General features: G+C 39.3%; 1 protein-coding gene across 8 annotated transcripts in view; it reads right to left on the bottom strand.

Annotated features, from left to right (window-relative positions):
- Positions 1-310: 310 nt before the first annotated feature.
- The window catches only part of CDCA2 (cell division cycle associated 2), a 50,196-nt gene continuing 32,735 nt past the window's right edge, over positions 311-17,771 (bottom strand). For 7 of the 8 annotated variants that reach the window (XM_015454597.3, XM_074000509.1, XM_005562870.4 and 4 more), the window contains 2 exons: positions 4,664-4,835; positions 311-1,678 (listed from right to left, as the gene is read on the bottom strand). In XM_015454597.3, coding sequence (XP_015310083.3) covers positions 447-1,678; positions 4,664-4,835 — 1,404 coding nt within the window. In that variant the 3' untranslated portion in view covers positions 311-446. Of the gene's footprint in view, positions 1,679-4,663; positions 4,836-5,643; positions 7,169-17,771 lie in introns of those variants that run through there. The other variant, XM_074000511.1, reaches the window with a different exon arrangement.

Here is a 17,771-nt window from a genome sequence, read left to right as displayed (position 1 = left end):
ATCAATTTGTCTTTTGTGGGGGAAAATCAAAAACAAAAACAAAAAACAAACCTCTTATCCAGATAAAATTAGCCAATTCTAAAAGATGCTTCTAACAACAGAGTCTAAAACTTCAGTGGTAAATATGTACTTAAAATATATATATATACTAAAAAAAAGTCTAAAAATTGAGAGATGTCTTGTTGGGCCTAAAAACAACCCCTTTAGCGAAATAGTAATAAAGCATTTACTCTCTGAGGAAAGACGAATATATTTAATGGAATGTTTTCTATCTGAATGGTGAAGAAACTTATTTATTTCTACATAAAAGTAGGTTCAACTCAAATGAGTTTATTTATTAGCAACTTTTGAAACACCGAGGTTGAACAGAGGATGGGAACTAGACAGATCATTTCAGCATAGATGGTTACTTTCCATCTTGCCACAGACTCTGCAGGAAATGTCAATTACTGCTTTCTTTCTCCATTATGCTCAATCCTTTCCAAGGCAGTCAGAGAGCTCTCTCCCTTCCCATTAAGAGAGGATCTTCTCCGGTAGCCTTTGAACTGGGAAGTGGCTTTAGTATTTGCAAGTGTAGATATACAAAAGCTCTTCCTCCTCTTACCAGGTTCATCAGAAGAACCAGCAGCAGGGCCCTGGCTGTTTTCTTGATCTGAGACGGGAGGTGCCATCTGTGGTTTTTGTCTGGAGGACACAGTTTCTTTTCTGGGAGACACACTTTCAAATCCACTGCTGTCAAATGTACATATTGTTCTTCTTTTGGCTTTTTGGGAAGTGGAAGGAAGTGGAAGTGAAATCCACACAAGCCCTTCGTTTTCCAAATCTTTCTGTAGCCTTGTGCTACGTCGCACTTTGGTTTCACTATTTCTCCTCCGAAAGGTTTGCTCAATGGCATCAGACAAATCTTTAAACAGTTCAGAATTTTCTACACTAATTTCTACAGAGCTGCCCACATTGGAGGAGGGTGTGTGATTGCCCTTTTTTTCCAAATGTAAACTTTGACCATCAGAATAATACATGGAGCGTCTTCTATCTTTCCTGTCTCTGCAACTCTTAACACTGCTACTTTCCATGGGTTTTCTTCCCAAATCCTCACTTTGGCTGTTAGATTCTTTCAGATTTTCAATTAAGACATCTCCTAAGCAATGACAGTCTTTTTGAGAGTTAGGCATTAAACGATTGCATTGCAGTTTTCCTTCTGCAGCTACTAAGAAGTCATCCTTTCTTTCACACTTTATGTTTAGATCTGGTGAAATTTTCAAGATTTGACAAAGGTTTTCTGCATTTTGACGAGCAGCAGCAGCAAATTCTTGACCCTGTTGCAGGGTCAGAGCAGGTTTGGGACTATCTGATGCCACATGTTCTTCAGGTACAGAAGCACAAGAAGCAGGACTGTCAGCTCCAGCTTCTGGTTCATTTTCACTTTCTGACTTATTTTTTGCTTTTGGAATATTTTTATTTTCATTAATGTTCATTATATTTGTATTTGGATCTTCATCAGAAGTAGCATAGACAACCGATGAGGAACTTTTCATATAAGAGCAAAATTCAGACACATCATATTTATCAAAGCCTTGATGCATATGCAAATCTGGGTCGTGAGGCAAAAGATCCTTTCTTTTCACTGGATTTTTAGGAGCCTTCACTTCTTCCAGTTTGCCATTTGAGTTGAAATAACCTATGGGCATGTAAATAGGTTTCAATCGAATTAAAAAGTAACAATGGGAATGAACTTTACATTTATTAAATAATCAGGTGCCCTGTTTTGTTTTTGTGTTTTAAGCATTCACAAGACCCAAAAATGTTACACTGTACTTGCCCATCTGTCATCCTCCTCCTCCTCTCTTAGTTCTCCCATGATCCACAGGTTAAGAAAATAGGTATTCAACGCATGAATTAATAAAGCATATAAAACTAAAACCATGAAAGTGAGAACGCCATCTGAAACTGCTTCCTGCATTCTAACACCCTTCCCATGCTACAGGGTCCATTAGCACGAGGCAGCGACATCTCCCATTTCCCTGAAAATGAATGACTGCAAATGGGCAACATTATGCTTCTGAAACTTTCTACCAAGGTATCCTCCGAAACACGGGAGGGAAAATGTGGAATTCTGGGGGTATTTGAGGACTTACGAGCTAAAACAGCATGCCTGAAGACACTCAGGTCTCATGCCCTTTGTTAAAAATTACTATAAAGTGCACTGTACTCTCAAGCAGAACCATGTTTGTTTCAATATTATAAAAATTAACCCTTAATTCCTCAGCCTTTGACTAAATATCCTCCAGGAAGATACACATGGGCAGCCTTTCAAGTGTTTCTGGCACATCAGAGGTGGAAAAACCATCATCAAATTGGTAAGTAACACAGCCCACATGAGTTCAGGCTTTATGAGTTCTAAATCTTAGAAAAATTAGATGCAATCTTTGTTACCTCAGATGATGTTTTTCAGTGGTCAGTCAAATGAATAAAGTATTTTAAACAAAATAAAAACTAAAAGATTTATAAAACATAAGGTGAGCCACAAGTCTAAAAAATCAATGTTTCCATTTAAAAATATATCCATGACTAAGATACTTAAAATTATGTCACTTAAAGCTAGAGATTAAACAGATCAGTGTCCACTCAATGCCAACCAATGTTAGTTGGGTTCTTTAGACAGCTTTAAAAATTGATATTTATGGCCGGGCACAGTGACTCACACCTGTAATCCCAGCACTTTGGGAGGCCGAGGCAGGCATATTACCTGAGGTCAGGAGTTTGAGACCAGCTTGGCCAACACTGTGAAACCCTGTCTCTACTAAAAATACAAAATTAGCCAGGCGTTGTGGCACGTGCTTGTAGTCCCAGTTACCTGGGAGGCTGAGGCAGGAGAATTGCTGGAATCCAGGAGGTGGAGGTTGCAGTGAGCCAACACTGAGCCACTGCACTCCAGCCTGGGCGACAGAGTGAGACTCCATCTCAAAAAACAAACAAACAAACTAACTAACTAACAAACAAAAAGATATATATTTCGCATAAAATCCAACATACTAGAGAAGGAAGGTAAAGGAGATATAGGGAGATAGGAAAGGAGAAAGAGATAAAGGAAGGAAGGAGCTGAATTGCTTTAAATCCATGTAGCAGGTGATACCACTGGTTACAGATAAAAAATGCTTTAGGTATTTTTAAAAATAAATTCTCTAATAGGATGCAAGATGGAAAATTTTACTACAATCACTGTTTAAAAATCTTTTGAAAAACTCCTGTTAGAACCAGAGATGTAATGAAAATAAGACTTAGTTTCCACTCTCAAGGAGACTGAAGTTTTAGGGAACAGGGGAACACAGAAAATAGATAATCATAAAACCAGGTGATAGAAGTATGTTGCAGAGTATTCCTGGAAAAACAGACAGTACAGCAAAATCTTGGAAGATAAGCAACATTAGGTCAGATTAAAAAGAGGTAGAGTGGTGGATGCCCTGTCGCAACACAGCCTGTGAGAAAGCATGGCAGGAGAAGAGTGTGTGCCAGGACATGTGCGACAGAGGGGTGGCTGTTTATTTAAACTCCTGTGCTACCCTAATGTTAAGCAGGACGCAGAAGCCAAGAGTCTATGGTGGCATGTACCTCATTCATCCTCAAGTCTATTATTAATCTTGTATGGTATTCTGCAAATAGGAGGCAGGCTACAAATATCTGATGATTGACAAAGGTAGTCATTTAAAAAATGATTCTATACAAATCAACACACCAAGTGGACACACATTATCATTTTCAGGCAAGACAGCGTGGCTCGTGTCTGTAATCTCAGTACTTTCGGAGGCTGAGGCAGGAAGACTGATTGAGCCCAGGAGTTCAAGACCAGCCTGGGCAACACAGGGACACCCTATCTCTACTAAAAATTAAAAAAAAAAAAAAAAAAAATCCTTATTATTTTCATCAAGATCCAGTACGTTTAAAATTTGGGCATTAGAAACCAGAAACAATTCCATTTTTTATCTACCCCATATATCAACTGACTTGATAATAAAATAACTTTCAAGGTAATCAAGCGCAACTTATATGTATTATTTTTAGAAAACGCTCAGTAGTGCCAACTCTAACAAAACATCCTTAACTCATATAAGGTATACATATTACTGAACCATAACCTCGTTCACATTTTTTGTTCCTTTTTTTTTAAAGACAGGGTCTTGCTAGGTTGCCCAGGCTGGCCTCAAACTCCTGAGCTCAAGCAATCCTTCCGCCTTAGGCTCTCAAATGGTTGGGATCACAGGCAGGTGCCCCAGCTCTCGTTCACTGCATCCAGCTCTCGTTCACTTTCAACGATGGACTACACCACCAAATGGAATTTATTTTCACAAAATGCTTTAAAAAGCAAAAGGAAATAGGATGCACAGAAATTATTACTGATATTATAAGCAAAATCTTGTGTCTTGGTTTTCCTGGGGAAAGGATCCAGAGTTTCCATCAGATTCTGAAAAGGGTCTAAGCCACCTACAAGTTAAAAGTGACTCTCTTTCCTCCACTAGAAATGCTCATGGTAATGTAAGGAAACGTTGCTTTTTAAATTTACGTACTCTTTACATAGTGAATGGGAAAAAAGTGAAAAAAGTAAAATAGCAACGAAGAAGGTGACGAGAAAAGATAAAATATAACTACCAGGAAAAGGTGAGGATACCTGAACCCAGTCTTCGGATGCTTGGAACTGAAGGTGTCATCTCAGAGACTTCAGGCAGCTCAGGAATAGGACTGAGGAGGGGCTTCTTAGAAGCAATGTCTCTTTCCCCATATAAAGATTTCTGAACACTTTTCTTTCCCTTTCCTTTCTTCTTTCTGCAACTTTTTAAAACCTGAGAAAATGCATTAAAACATTGCAATTGAGAAAGATGTAGCACCACGTAAAACTTTGACCCTTTAACTAGTTATTATTATTATTATTTTTTCAGACAAGGCCTGGATGAGAATCCAGGCTGGAGTGCAGTGGCACAATCTCGGCTCACTGCAACTTCTGCCCCCCTGCTCAATCAATCCTCCCATCAGCCTCCCAAGTAGCTGGGACCACAGGTGCACACCACCACGACCGGCTTTTTATTTTGTATTTTTGGTAGAGATGGGGTCTCACCATGTTGCCCAGGCTTGCCTCAAATTCCTGAGCTCAAGCGATCCTCTTGCCTTGGCCTCCCAAAGTGCTGGGATTACAAGTGTGAGCCATAATGCCCAGCCTGACCCTTCAACTTCTATAATATCTCTAATTATTGTTTATACAGTGCTTTATTGAATAGATCACTTTTATATTTCGTTTAAAATTGTAAGCATCTAAATCGAGGGTAGGAAGTCAGGTAACTTCCACAAAGTCAAATAAACTACAAAGCAGGATTCGGTTTATAAATTGTATGGTAGCTTTCTACATTTCCACAAGGCACTTGCCAAAACAAGGGCTGGATAAATGAAAAATTATATGAGATGCTTTAGAACTAACTACATGAATGTAACGTCATAAGATATTTGTAAGCAGCACACAGTTATGATGACTCAGGATTAACCTAGTGTGAGTTACATACTGCAAGCTATGGGAGACTGCTTTATGCTCCTAGGTCTGGATGAAGAAACAGTAGGTGTGTATGTAAAATATGAAGAAAACACAAAGCTAGCTGAATCTGCAGATTCAAACAACAGATGATTTAATCAAGATTCAGTCAAAACAAAATGGATTTTAACAAGCACAAGCAGAAGATGGAAGACAAAGGTCTGACATTAATTGATGGAAAATGTAGGTTTCCATAAAAATTAAAAGTCACTTAATATATCCAGAATGGAGTATTACATTCAATTCTCAGTGCCATATCAGTAACTAAGAAACAATGTTTTATGTTTTTAAAAAAGTTTCATATGGAAGACTTCAGGGAAATGCTGTACTGAAATATTAGAAAGACAGACTGCTATGGGCAAAAGGAATGAGATATATTCAATGTGATAATGTTGAAGAGAACCAGAATTTAGGGACAACACAAAACATATTAACAACACAGGCCAGGTGTGGTGGCTCACGCCTGTAATCCCAGCACTTTGGGAGGCCAAGGTGGGCAGATCACGAGCTCAGGAGATCGAGACCATCCTGGCCAACATGGTGAAAACCGTCTCTACTAAAAATACAAAAATTAACTGGGCATGGTGGTGCACATCTGTAGTCCCAGCTACTCAGGAGGCTGAGGCAGAAGAATTGCTTGAATTAGGGAGGTAGAAGTTGCAATGACCCGAGATCGCACCACTGCACTCCAGCTTGGCAACAGAGCAAGACTCCATCTCAAAAAAAAAAAAAAAAAAAAAAAAATCCAGAAAGTGGAATTCATTCACACATTTATTGAGACTGCTGTGTGAGAGGTAATAACTTGCCAGGTGTGGGATCTAGAAGCAAAGAGGATGTGTTCTTCAAGGAGCTGCTGGTGTAAAGGAAAGGAGTTACCATGCACACGCACCATTGCACCATGACAGGCTATGTGAACTGAGAAGATGGGTACCCAGCCTGCAGGAGTTGTTCAAGATCGGCTCCACGGAAAATGTAATGTCTAAGTCAAATCTCGAACAAGCAAGGGCTGTTTTGGCCTATTATGGGGACGATGCAGAAAGGCTTTTCAAAGAGGGGAATGCCACGTGCCTGAACTCAAAGTGAGACAGCGCAGCTACAGGTGCAGGGCTGCATGCAGCAAGACATGGCCCGTGGATCCATGCAGAAGTGGCAGGAGCAGAGCCCTTGTCACAGTGACTTGAATGAAAGCAATGAGGGCTCACTGCATGGTGACTTTGGGAGTGTCAACGTTTGATCTTAAATTTAAGAAAGGTCATTTGGGTGACAGCACAGCATATTTAGGTGAAACTAATGGTGAGATTCAAGAGTACAGAAATGGCACAAAACTATGTGCTCCCTGAGAAATCTATAGATATCCTGTGAAAACAAAACATTCCACAGAAAAATAATTTTAGAACTGTACAAGATGAATGTTCCTCCTCGTGATTTACAGTGTACATTTAACATGAAATTCTCTGAGAAGTCCACAGTATAAATAATCTCCATACACATTAGGAAAGTGCTGGGTTAAATATTTTTCCAGTAAATATTTTTTTCATGGAACATCTGTTGACATTCTGTGGAACAGTTGGGGAAATGCTGGCTTGGTCAATGAACCTGAAAGCCAAGAGAAAAGAAAAATCTTAACTTGAGGCTCACAGATAAGTTGGAAAAAAAAATTTAAAAAAAATTGGCCTCTGGTGGCAGACACTTTGGGTTAAAGTCCTGATTCTGTTACTTAACTGCTTTATAACCCTGGGCAAGTCAACTTTCTGTACCTCATTCTCCTCCTCTGCAAAGCAGGAGTCACAACAGCACACCCCACATAAAGCTGAGGTGAGTATTAAATGAGCTGACATGTGATACAGCTGGTTAATGTAGGGCCTGACCCATGGTAAAAGCTATCTTGTTCTCTCAAATTCTTTTCCATTACTTGAGAGTGAATATGAGGAAAAATATCAACACTTTTTTTTTTTAAGCCAGGTGTGGTGGCACACCCATGTAGTCCTAGCTCCTCAGGAAGCTAAAGCAGGACTGCTTGAACACAGGAGGTTGAGGCTGCAGCTGAGTTATGATCGCACCATTGCACTCCAGCCTGGGCAACACAGTGACTCTTTTTTTTTTTTTTTTTTTGAGACGGAGTCTCGCTCTGGCACCCAGGCTGGAGTGCAGTGGCCGGATCTCAGCTCACTGCAAGCTCCGCCTCCCGGGTTCACGCCATTCTCCTGCCTCAGCCTCCGGAGTAGCTGGGACTACAGGCGCCCGCCACCTCGCCCGGCTAGTTTTTTGTATTTTTTTTTTTAGTAGAGACGGGGTTTCACCATGTTAGCTAGGATGGTCTTGATCTTGTGACCTCGTGATCTGCCCGTCTCGGCCTCCCAAAGTGCTGGGATTACAGGCCACAGTGACTCTTTTTAAAAAACAGAAAAAAAAATTTTAATTGACAAAAATTGAATATACGTATGGCATACAACACCATGTTTCAATATATGTATGCATTGTGGAATGATTAAGTCAAGCTAATGAACATATCGATTACCTCATATACTTTTATTTTTTAATATTAAATTATGCTATTAATATTACTATGCGGCATAGACCCAGTGTGGTCAGTTAACACACTGGGCAATGCCACCAGATTATAACACCAGATTAGCTTCTGATATATGGGTTTAAAAAAAAAAAAAAAGATCCCCTCTTCTCATGATTTTGGAAATCATGTCCCTGGATCTACAACAGTGCCAAGCACACAGTGGCTACTCCACAAATATGAATGAATGAATGAATGGTCAAAGAAGTACAGTTAAGCTTACATAAAATTTGCTCAATGCGATTGAAAGACTAAATTTCTGTTTTTTCATGGTCATGGGCCAACAAAAGTATTTTACCACCACCTCCCCCCCCAAAAAAACAACAATTAAAGCACCTCAGGTCTGTCTGTCCTGAAAACATATCTGGCAGAGCTGATCTTAGTCATAAGAAGATTTCATCAGCAAAGACCAGAAACTTATCAAAATCTGAATTTACCACAGTACAAAAGCCTTGCTGATAGTGTAATAACGAAGAAGTTGTATATGGTTGGAACCCCCGGGGAAAGCCATTTGATTAAGAAATGGTTACGGTGGATTATGGCTTAGAAAAGCCAAAGAACAACTGAAGGGACTGTCCCTAAAGCAATTCTATTTACTTCAAAATCACTGATTCCTCTTCTCACACAGTGAAGGAGGTCAGGAAGCAGAAGTAAATGTTTATCTTTTGTCTTATTTGCATAATTAAGACTTCTTTAAATTATTTTCAGAGAATAGCTTTAAAATTATTTAAAAATAATTCAGGCCGGCCCAGTGGCTCATGCCTTTAATCCCAACACTTTGGGAGGCCGAGGTGGATGGATTGCTTGAGCTCAGGAATTCAAGACCAGCCTGGGCAACATGATGAAATCTCATCTCTACCAAAAATACAAAAATTAGCTGGGTGTGGTGGTGGGCCCTTGTACTCCCAGCTACTAGTGAAGCTTGAAGCAGGAGAATCACTTGAGCCTGGGAGGCGGAGGCTGCAGCGAGCTGAGATCGAGCCACTGCACTCCACATGGGTGACAGAGAAAGACTCCGTCTCCAAAAAAAAAAAAAAAAAAATCATGGACATGGCAACAAATCACACCATATAGGAAAGCTTACGGTGATCAAGCACACACTTGCCTGCCCCGGTGCTTACTTATCTGCTGGGTCCAAGTTTAGCTCTTGCAGTTAACTCCCTCTTTCTAATAAAGGGTTCATACTGCTATATTTTTAACTTTGTCTAATGGAAAATTTCAAACACCCAAAAAGTACAGAGAATAGTTTACTGAACCCTATGTACCCATCAGCTAACTTCAACCATTACTAGCATATAGAAATCATGATTCACTTTTATTCTCCTAACCCCAGATTAGTTCAAAGCAAATCCCAGATGTTACACATCATTTCATCGGAAAATCCTGCAGTGTCTTGAAGAGTTAAAGGTTCTTTTTCTTTTAGAGACAATTGCAAATATGGTTCAACAATAAAAAGAACTACTGATACACATAACAACCCGGACAAATCTCCAGAGAATTATGCTGAGTGAAAAGCCAGTCCCAGAGTTACACAGTACATGACTCCATTAGGGTAACCTTTTCGAAATGACAAAACTGTAGGAATGGAGAAAGATTCGTGGTTGCCAGGGGATGAGGCGGGGTTATGGGTAGGAAGTGGATGTAGCTACAAAAGGCCATAGGAGAGCTCTCTGGATCTTGGCTGTATCAATATCTTGGCTGTGACACTGAACTATGGTTTTGCAAGATGTCACAATTGGGGGAAACTAGCTAGGAAAAGGGTACTTGGGATCTCTCTGCCTCACTTCTTAGAACAGTGTGTGTATACAGAATGATCGCAAAATTTAAAATGTATGCAGGGGACAGAGGCTCATGTCTGTAATCCCAGCACTTTGGAAGGCCTGGGGGGAGCAGATCACCTGAGGTCAGGGTTTGAGACCCGCCAGGCCAACATGATGAAACCCCGTCTTTAACTAAAAATACAAAAATTAGCTGAGCATGGCGGTGCACACCTGTAGTACCAGCTACTTGGGAGGCTGAGGCAGGAAAATCACTTGAACCTGGGAGGAGGAGGTTGCAGTGAGCCAAGATCGTGCCACTGCACTCCAGCCTGGGCGACAGAGCGAGACTCTGTTCAAACAAAACAAAACAAAACAAAACGTAATTCAACAAAACACAAAAACCATGATGGCAATTTTCCCCAGTATCTCCTCAAAGTTCAAATTTCTCCCTTGGCCCATAATTTTTTTTTTTCCCTAAAACAATTGTTCTAATCAGGATCCCAATAAGATCTCCATACGTACCATTGGATTAATGTCTTTTAGTCTCTTTTATACTATAGCTCCTCCTTTTACTTCCCTTGACATTTATTTGGTGAGTAAATTGAGGCATCTTTCCTACAGAATTAGCCAAGTCCTAGATTTGGCTCACTACGGTCAGTGTGTCTATGTTCCTCCACGTCCTATAAATTGGCAATTAGATCTAGAAGCTTGATTAGATTCAGTTTTGATGGACAAATTTGAATACAATTGTATAACCAACAAATTAAAACTTGCATATAATATGGTGGATGAGATGTTTTGACATATGTATACATTGGGACATGATTAAACTAACATCTCCACCACTTCACATAATTATTTTATGGTAAGAACACTTACAATGTCATCTCTTAGCAATTTTCACATATACATTATTATTTCCTAGTCACCATGCTGTATAATACATCTCCAGAACTTACTCATCCTGTCTAACTGAAACTTTGTGCCCTTGAACCAACATCTCCTCATCCCCCACCACTCAACCCACTAGCCCTCCTGACAACCACCATTCTATTCTTAGCTTCTGTAAGTTTTTTGTTTGTTTGTTTAAAGATTCCACATGTGAGATCTTCTTGTCTCTCTGTGCCTGGGCTATTTTACTTAACATAATGTCCTTCTATCCTTCTATGCTGTCAAAATGACAGGATTTCTTTAACGCTGAACAGCATTTTGTTGTGTGTGTACACACATATTTTTTCTTTATTCATTCATCTGTTGATGGATACTTAGCCTGAATCTGTAACTTGGTTATCGTTCTTTGATAAACTGATTTCATTTCCTTTGGATACATACCCAGAAGTGGGATTTGCTGGATCATATGGTAGTTCTATTTTTAACTTTTTGAGGAACCCCCATACTGTTTCCCATAATGTCTTGTGAAAATGGATTATTTGGAGTTACCGTGTCATAAACAACTGGAGTCCAGAGACCAGGGGGCAAAAAGCACTTGGGACTGTAAGACTAAATTTAACTACCACCATCACTCACCAATCAGAGCTTACCAGCTCCCCAAAACTTTGCGTAGGGCCAGTGAGTTTTCTTTCTAAATAATATGTAACATTTCTCTTTCTACTCAAAACGCCAACTTTCTTTGTTCTTAGGACATATCAAAGACCACCTCAGTCTGTGTATGCCCCAAACTGCAATTACATTTTCCCAAATAAAACATTTTGTTTAGAGGTTCAGTTCTGTATTTTTAGTTGACTTTGCCAATCAAAACAAGCTGTAGCAATTTACATTCTTACCAACAGTGTACAAAGGGTTCCCTCTTCTCCATATCCTCTCCAATGCTTGTAATCTTTCACCTGTTTGATAATAGCTAGTGATATCTCAATGTGGTTTTAATTTGCATTTCCCTGATGATTAGTGATGTTAGCCATTTGCATGTCTTTTGAGAAATGTCTATTCTGGACCTTTGCCCATTTTTCAATTGGTGTGTTCTTGCTATTGAGCTGTTTGAGTTTCTTACATATTTTGGCTATAAACCCCTTATCAGATGTATGGTTTGTAGTTGTAATATCTTCTCCCATTCTATATGGTGTTTCCTTCCTCTGTTGATTGTTACTATGATGTCACATCAGCCTTTTATCAAATGTTTTAGCAGCTTTGTTGAGCATTTTTTTATTAGCTGGAATTCTTCTATAAACAACTTTTCCCTCATCAACTATTTGTTATTTTATTTTCCTGTTATCAGAAAAATGAGTGGGTATCCTAGCAAGCTTCTGAAGTGTCCATTACTTAAAAAAAGTAATAAACTTACGTGTTATTTCATGATTGTACTACTTTAACGCTTTGCAATGCTGATGGTCATATTTGGTCAGTGGAAGCCCCTTGAAGATGGTTTTGTGTCCGCTAACACGACACCAGTAGTTTTATTTAGCATCCTTCCTTGTACTCTGGTACAGACCCAGCCAGGCTCACTTTTTAAATTTGTTGTTGTAAATCTGACAGCAGTCATTTCACCAAGGGACGCTAATCCCTTTTAACTGGTATGTCTAATGACAATCTATGCACCAGGGATGCTCATGAATTTAAAGCTTTATCAGTGGATAGAGCTGAACAATTCCAATTTCTACTCTTATTTCCAAGTCAAATTTAGTCTTACAAAGTTTTAAATTTCTTGGATTTAAAAATTTATCTTTTGTCTCTTAGTGAATGATTCTTAATGATGGGAAAAATTGCTTATTTGTTTTATTCTAAATTGAGTGCTTCTATTGAGTGTTTCATACTGTTTATAATTTCTTTGCAGTTATTTTTATCCTTAAGATTTATTCCCCTTATAGGGCCAGGTGCGGTGGCTCACACCTGTAATCCCAGCACTTTGGGAGGCTGAGGTGGGCGGATCACGAGGTCAGGAGATCGAGATCATCCTGACTAACATGGTGAAACCCAGTCTCTACTAAAAAATACAAAAAAAAAAAAAAAAAAAAAAAAATTAGCTGGGCATGGCTGCGTGCGCCTATAGTCCCAGCTACTTGGGAGGCTGAAGCAGGAGAATGGCATGAACCTGGGAGGCGGAGCTTGCAGTGAGCCGAGATTACACCACTGCACTTGAGCCTGGGTGACAGAACGAGACTCCATCTCAAGAAAAAAAAAAAAGAAAAAAAAAAGACTTATCCCCCTTATATTCAAATTTCTAGGTTTGAAAAAATTCTTAATGAGGTTAAGCCACCAACTTGACGTAGTAAGATTACTTTGTCAAATTTTGCTTTCGCTTTTTAGAGATTGTTCTCTTTCTCCTAACTTTAATTTTGTTTCATAGTCAGGCAAAACATTTAAATGGTCCCACAATCAAAACTAAAAAACAGTACACTTAATGAAGTCTAGCTTGAATTCACATTCTCTCCTGTCTCCTCCCTTCTCCCTATAGCCAGTTTTTAATTTTTCTTTGGCTTATTCTACAACTTAAAAATCGAAACTTTATGTGTGTGTATATACATATACCATTATTATTTTTTAATGGTCTCTACTTTCTTAGACGAAGGGTAATGTATTAGTTTGTAAGGCTACTATAATAAAATGCCGCAGACTATGTAGTTCAAACAACAGAAATTAATTTTCTCCCAGGTCTGGAGGCTGGCAGTGTTGTTGGCAGGGCTGGTGTCTCTTGGGGCCTCTCTCCTTGGCCTTCAGATGGCCACCCTGTGGCTGTGTCCTCACATGGTCATTTTCTATGCACACGCGTCCCTGGTGTCCCTTTGAGGGTTCGAATTTCCTCTTCTTACAAGAACACCAGTCAGAGTGGATTAGGACCCACTCTGTGGATCTCATTTTAACTTAATAACTATTTTAAAGACCAAATCTCCAAATACAGTCACATTCTGAGATCCTGGGAGTCAGGACTTCAATATATAAATGTGGGAGGGGACACAATTCAGTCCATAACCAGTAGTTGATCACATATATTGTTTTATAACATGCTTTTTTCATTTTAACAGTAAACACAGTCACCCTGCAGTATCTGTACGGGAATTGGTTCTAGGACCTCCTGTGGATACCAAAAATCTGCAGATACTCAAGTCCCTGACACAAAATGGCACAGTATTTGCATAGAGCCTATGCAAACTTCCTTTCACAGCATTATACTGTAAAAATACAGCATAACTATGCTTTAAAGCATCTCTAGATGACTTAACACTGAATACAATATAAATACTACATAGTTAATATGCTGTATTTTAAAATTTGTATTTTTAAAATTGTACTGTTATTGGATTTTTCTGAGTATTTTCTTTTTAAAAAATAATATATTAAAAAAAATACAGATGGGGTTGTACTATGTTGACCAGGCTGGTCTCGCACTCCTGGCCTCAAGCAGTCCTCCAATCTCAGCCTCCCAAAGTGCTGAGACTACAGGTGTGAGTCACCTCACCCAGCCCTGAATGTTTCTGATTCAACCAACCACAGATGCTGGACCATCTGTGTCCCCTTGGCATCACTGCATAGAAGTGTATGGAAGTTCTCTTCACAGCTTTCTACAGCTGTCTAATACTCACTTTATGGAAATACCACAGTTTTTTCAACAAGTCTCATATCGATGAGCATATGGTTTGCTTTTAGTCTTTTGCTTTACAAAGAATGCTGCAATAAATAAACACATATTTTTGTATTTTGATCAGTGAATCTCTGAGATAGATTTCTAGAAATAGGCCTATTGGGTCAAAGGATAAATGAATATTTAATTTGGCCAGATACTGCCAAATACTCCTCCACAGAGGTCTGCTTTAACAGAAAATGTATGAGTGTGCGTTTTTGCCCCATAGCCTCACCACGTGAGTATGCTGTCAACTTTCAGATTTTTGGTATCTAAAAGGTGAGAAACGCATCTCAATGCACGTTAGAGATGCAGTTCTCTTACGATGAGGAAGCCTGAACATTTCCTTCCTATGTTGAAGGTCATTTTCATTTCAGTTTTGTAAATGTTTTGTTATATTTTGAAGACTGTTCCTTTCTAAGTAACTTAGAAGCTCTTTAAATATTAGTGACATTAATCCTTGGTGTCTGATATGAGTTGCAAATACTTTTTGTCCTTTGTCTTTTAAATTTTCTTATGGGGATTTTTTTCCTTATGTATACTCCATGATGTATGGTTCAAAAGATTATCAAATTCACCAATCCTTTGCCCTCACTGTTTCTGGTTTTAAGTCACACTTTGGGAACTTTCTCTATTTCTGGTTTATAAAGGAATTTACTCTTGAGGATTCTAACGCTACTTCTGGTTGAGAAGTGGCGTTTAATCTAATTTTAGTTATCTGTCAATGCCTTGCTATGAAAGATGAAAAAAACTGCTCACTTAAAACCAAACCTGCCTCTTTTCTATGTTAATTTTGGTTCTTCTGTTGGTAAACATTGAACTTTTACATTTCTATTTCTTTTCATTAAAATTTAAAATATATATCTTGAATGTCTCACGATAATGATAATGGCCACAAAGCTTATTATGGTCAGGCGCTTTTCTAAGAGTTGAGCACGCATGAATTCATTAAGATTCACAAACTTCTAACATCCATTTCCACCACTGTTTTACAAACAAACAAAACAGGAGTCCAGACTTTTACCCAGCATTGCACTGGAGGGAGGAATGAACGCAGGATTTAAACCCAGGGTTCTGGTCCAGAGTCTGCACTCTTGCCAGCAACATTATTAGCCCCCTTGTTTCTACCTTTTTAACTCCTTTTTCACCTTCTGCCATTAACTGCATTTTCCTGTTATTATTGGATTGTTAACACTTACATCGTCCTGCACAACAAAAAGCTTCGTCCTTAGTTGAAAACAAATAGCATCTATATTATGATGACTGTGCAAACATTTTTCATGGCTCTGCCAAGCACAACTTTCATATTCCTTTCTTCTCCTCTGGGACCCTTGAGGGAGATGATTCCTAGCACCATAAAATCTACTTTTCCTTATTCTGCATTATTGCTTGAAATCATAGTAACGTTTGCTTCATATTTACTCTAAAACTTTTACACAGACTTCTATTTGAAATGGTATATAATTACCATTTTTTTTTTTTGTATGTGACATACCTTTCATTCTTTCAATCACAGGTCTTTTCTGTTTTTTTCCTCCAGCACCTTCTCCCTGCTCAAATTTGGACTGGTTGCTCTTCTGGGCTGGCTGAACAGCTATAACCAGCGATTTCCCTTTGATCACGCTCTTGTATTGTTAGATCCATTGTGTCCTGAATTCTTAAGCTTAGTTCCTCATTTTGCTAAAGTTTCTCCTCCAGTAGCATCCAAAGAAAAATAACTTTATGGCTGGGCATGCTGGCTCAAGCCTGTAATCCCAGCACTTTAGAAAGCTGGGGTGAGAGAAGTGATTGAGCCCAGGAAGAGTTTGAGACCAGCCTGGGCAACAAGGTGAGGCCAACCCCCACACCCCCACCCTGCTATAAGAAAGTAAAACAAGATGAGCCAGCCAGGCATGGTGGCTCAAGCCTGTAATCCCAGCACTCTGGGAGGCTGAGGAGGGCAGATCACGAGGTCAGAAGCTCGAGACCAGCCTGACTAACATAGTGAAACCTCGTCTCTACTAAAAATACAAAAATTAGCCAGGCATGGCGGTGCACACCTGTAGTCCCAGCTAATTGGGAGGCTGAGGCAGGAGAATCGCTTGAACCCAGGAGGTGGAGGTTGTGGTAAGCCAAGATCATGCCACCGCACTCCAGCCTGGGGCAACAGAGTGAGACTTCATCTCAAAAACAAAATAAAACAAAATAAAACTAGCCAAGTGTGGTGGTGTGCACCTGTAGTCTCAGCTACTCATGAGGCTGAGGTGGGAGGATCACTTGAGCCCGGGAGGTCAAGCATGCAGTAAGCAGTGAGCAGTGACTGCAGCACTGCACTCCAGCCTGGGTGAGAGTGAGACCTCTCAAAATAAAAAGAAAAGAAAAAAAGAAACACTCAAATGTCTTTTATTTTTGCCTTCACACTTAATTGAGACTTTGGCTTGGTGTAGAATACTCAGTTAAAATTAAGTTTTCTTCTAAGCTTTAAATGAACTCTTGTATGATTTTGCGGCTTTCAGGCTATTGTTAGACTTGATGCCACTCTGGTTCTTATGTCTCTGTAGGAAAAGTCCACTTTCCTCCTTATCCTTATTGTTCAGTTTCACAGTTACAGGCCTACCCCCTGGCTGTTCTTCATTGTACCAGGCATTCAGTGGGTGCTTTTAACTTGAAGACTCCTTTCTTCAGTTCTAGGAAATCGTCTTCTTTTAATTGGATAATTTCTTCCATTCTATTTTTGGGAAATCCTCTTCTTTTATTTGGATAACTTCTTCCATTCTCTTTTATCCTTCTTCTTCCTAACAGTCCTATAGATGTCTCCTAGATTCTCGTTTCCAGTCTTTCTTTTGCTCTACCTTCTGGGCGACTTTCCTTAACTTTAATTCTTTTGTCCAACTACTAAATTTCATGTTTTTGCAATTCCTTTTTCATAGCATCTCCTTACTTTCATGCAGAAGATATTTTCTTAAATTAGAGTACATATTTATGTATATAAAATTTCCTTCTATTCCTTGAATAACCTATTTCTCTGAGGTCAGTTTTTAACCTTATTAACATTGGTCTTTTCTCCTTCATGCTATTTGTTCTATTCAATTGTCTGTTTCTTATTTAAGATTGGGTAAGTTGGTATAGGTTTACTTGCTTTCCAGCTCAGTCTATTTCCTGCATGAAAATCCTACCTAGGAACTCTGTGTGGGGCAGGGTGGGGCAGAATGCTGGAGTGTCAACTGTCAGGATTTGCATCAGGGCAGGAGCTGGCTGTCAAGACTGTGGGACTTTCCAAATGCCAGAATGAGGGCTTTAATCTAGATGACAACATCT

This window comes from Macaca fascicularis, chromosome 8, assembly GCF_037993035.2.
Source record: "Macaca fascicularis isolate 582-1 chromosome 8, T2T-MFA8v1.1".
Classification (NCBI taxonomy): domain Eukaryota; kingdom Metazoa; phylum Chordata; class Mammalia; order Primates; family Cercopithecidae; genus Macaca; species Macaca fascicularis.
This window is presented reverse-complemented; position numbering and strand designations above follow the sequence as displayed.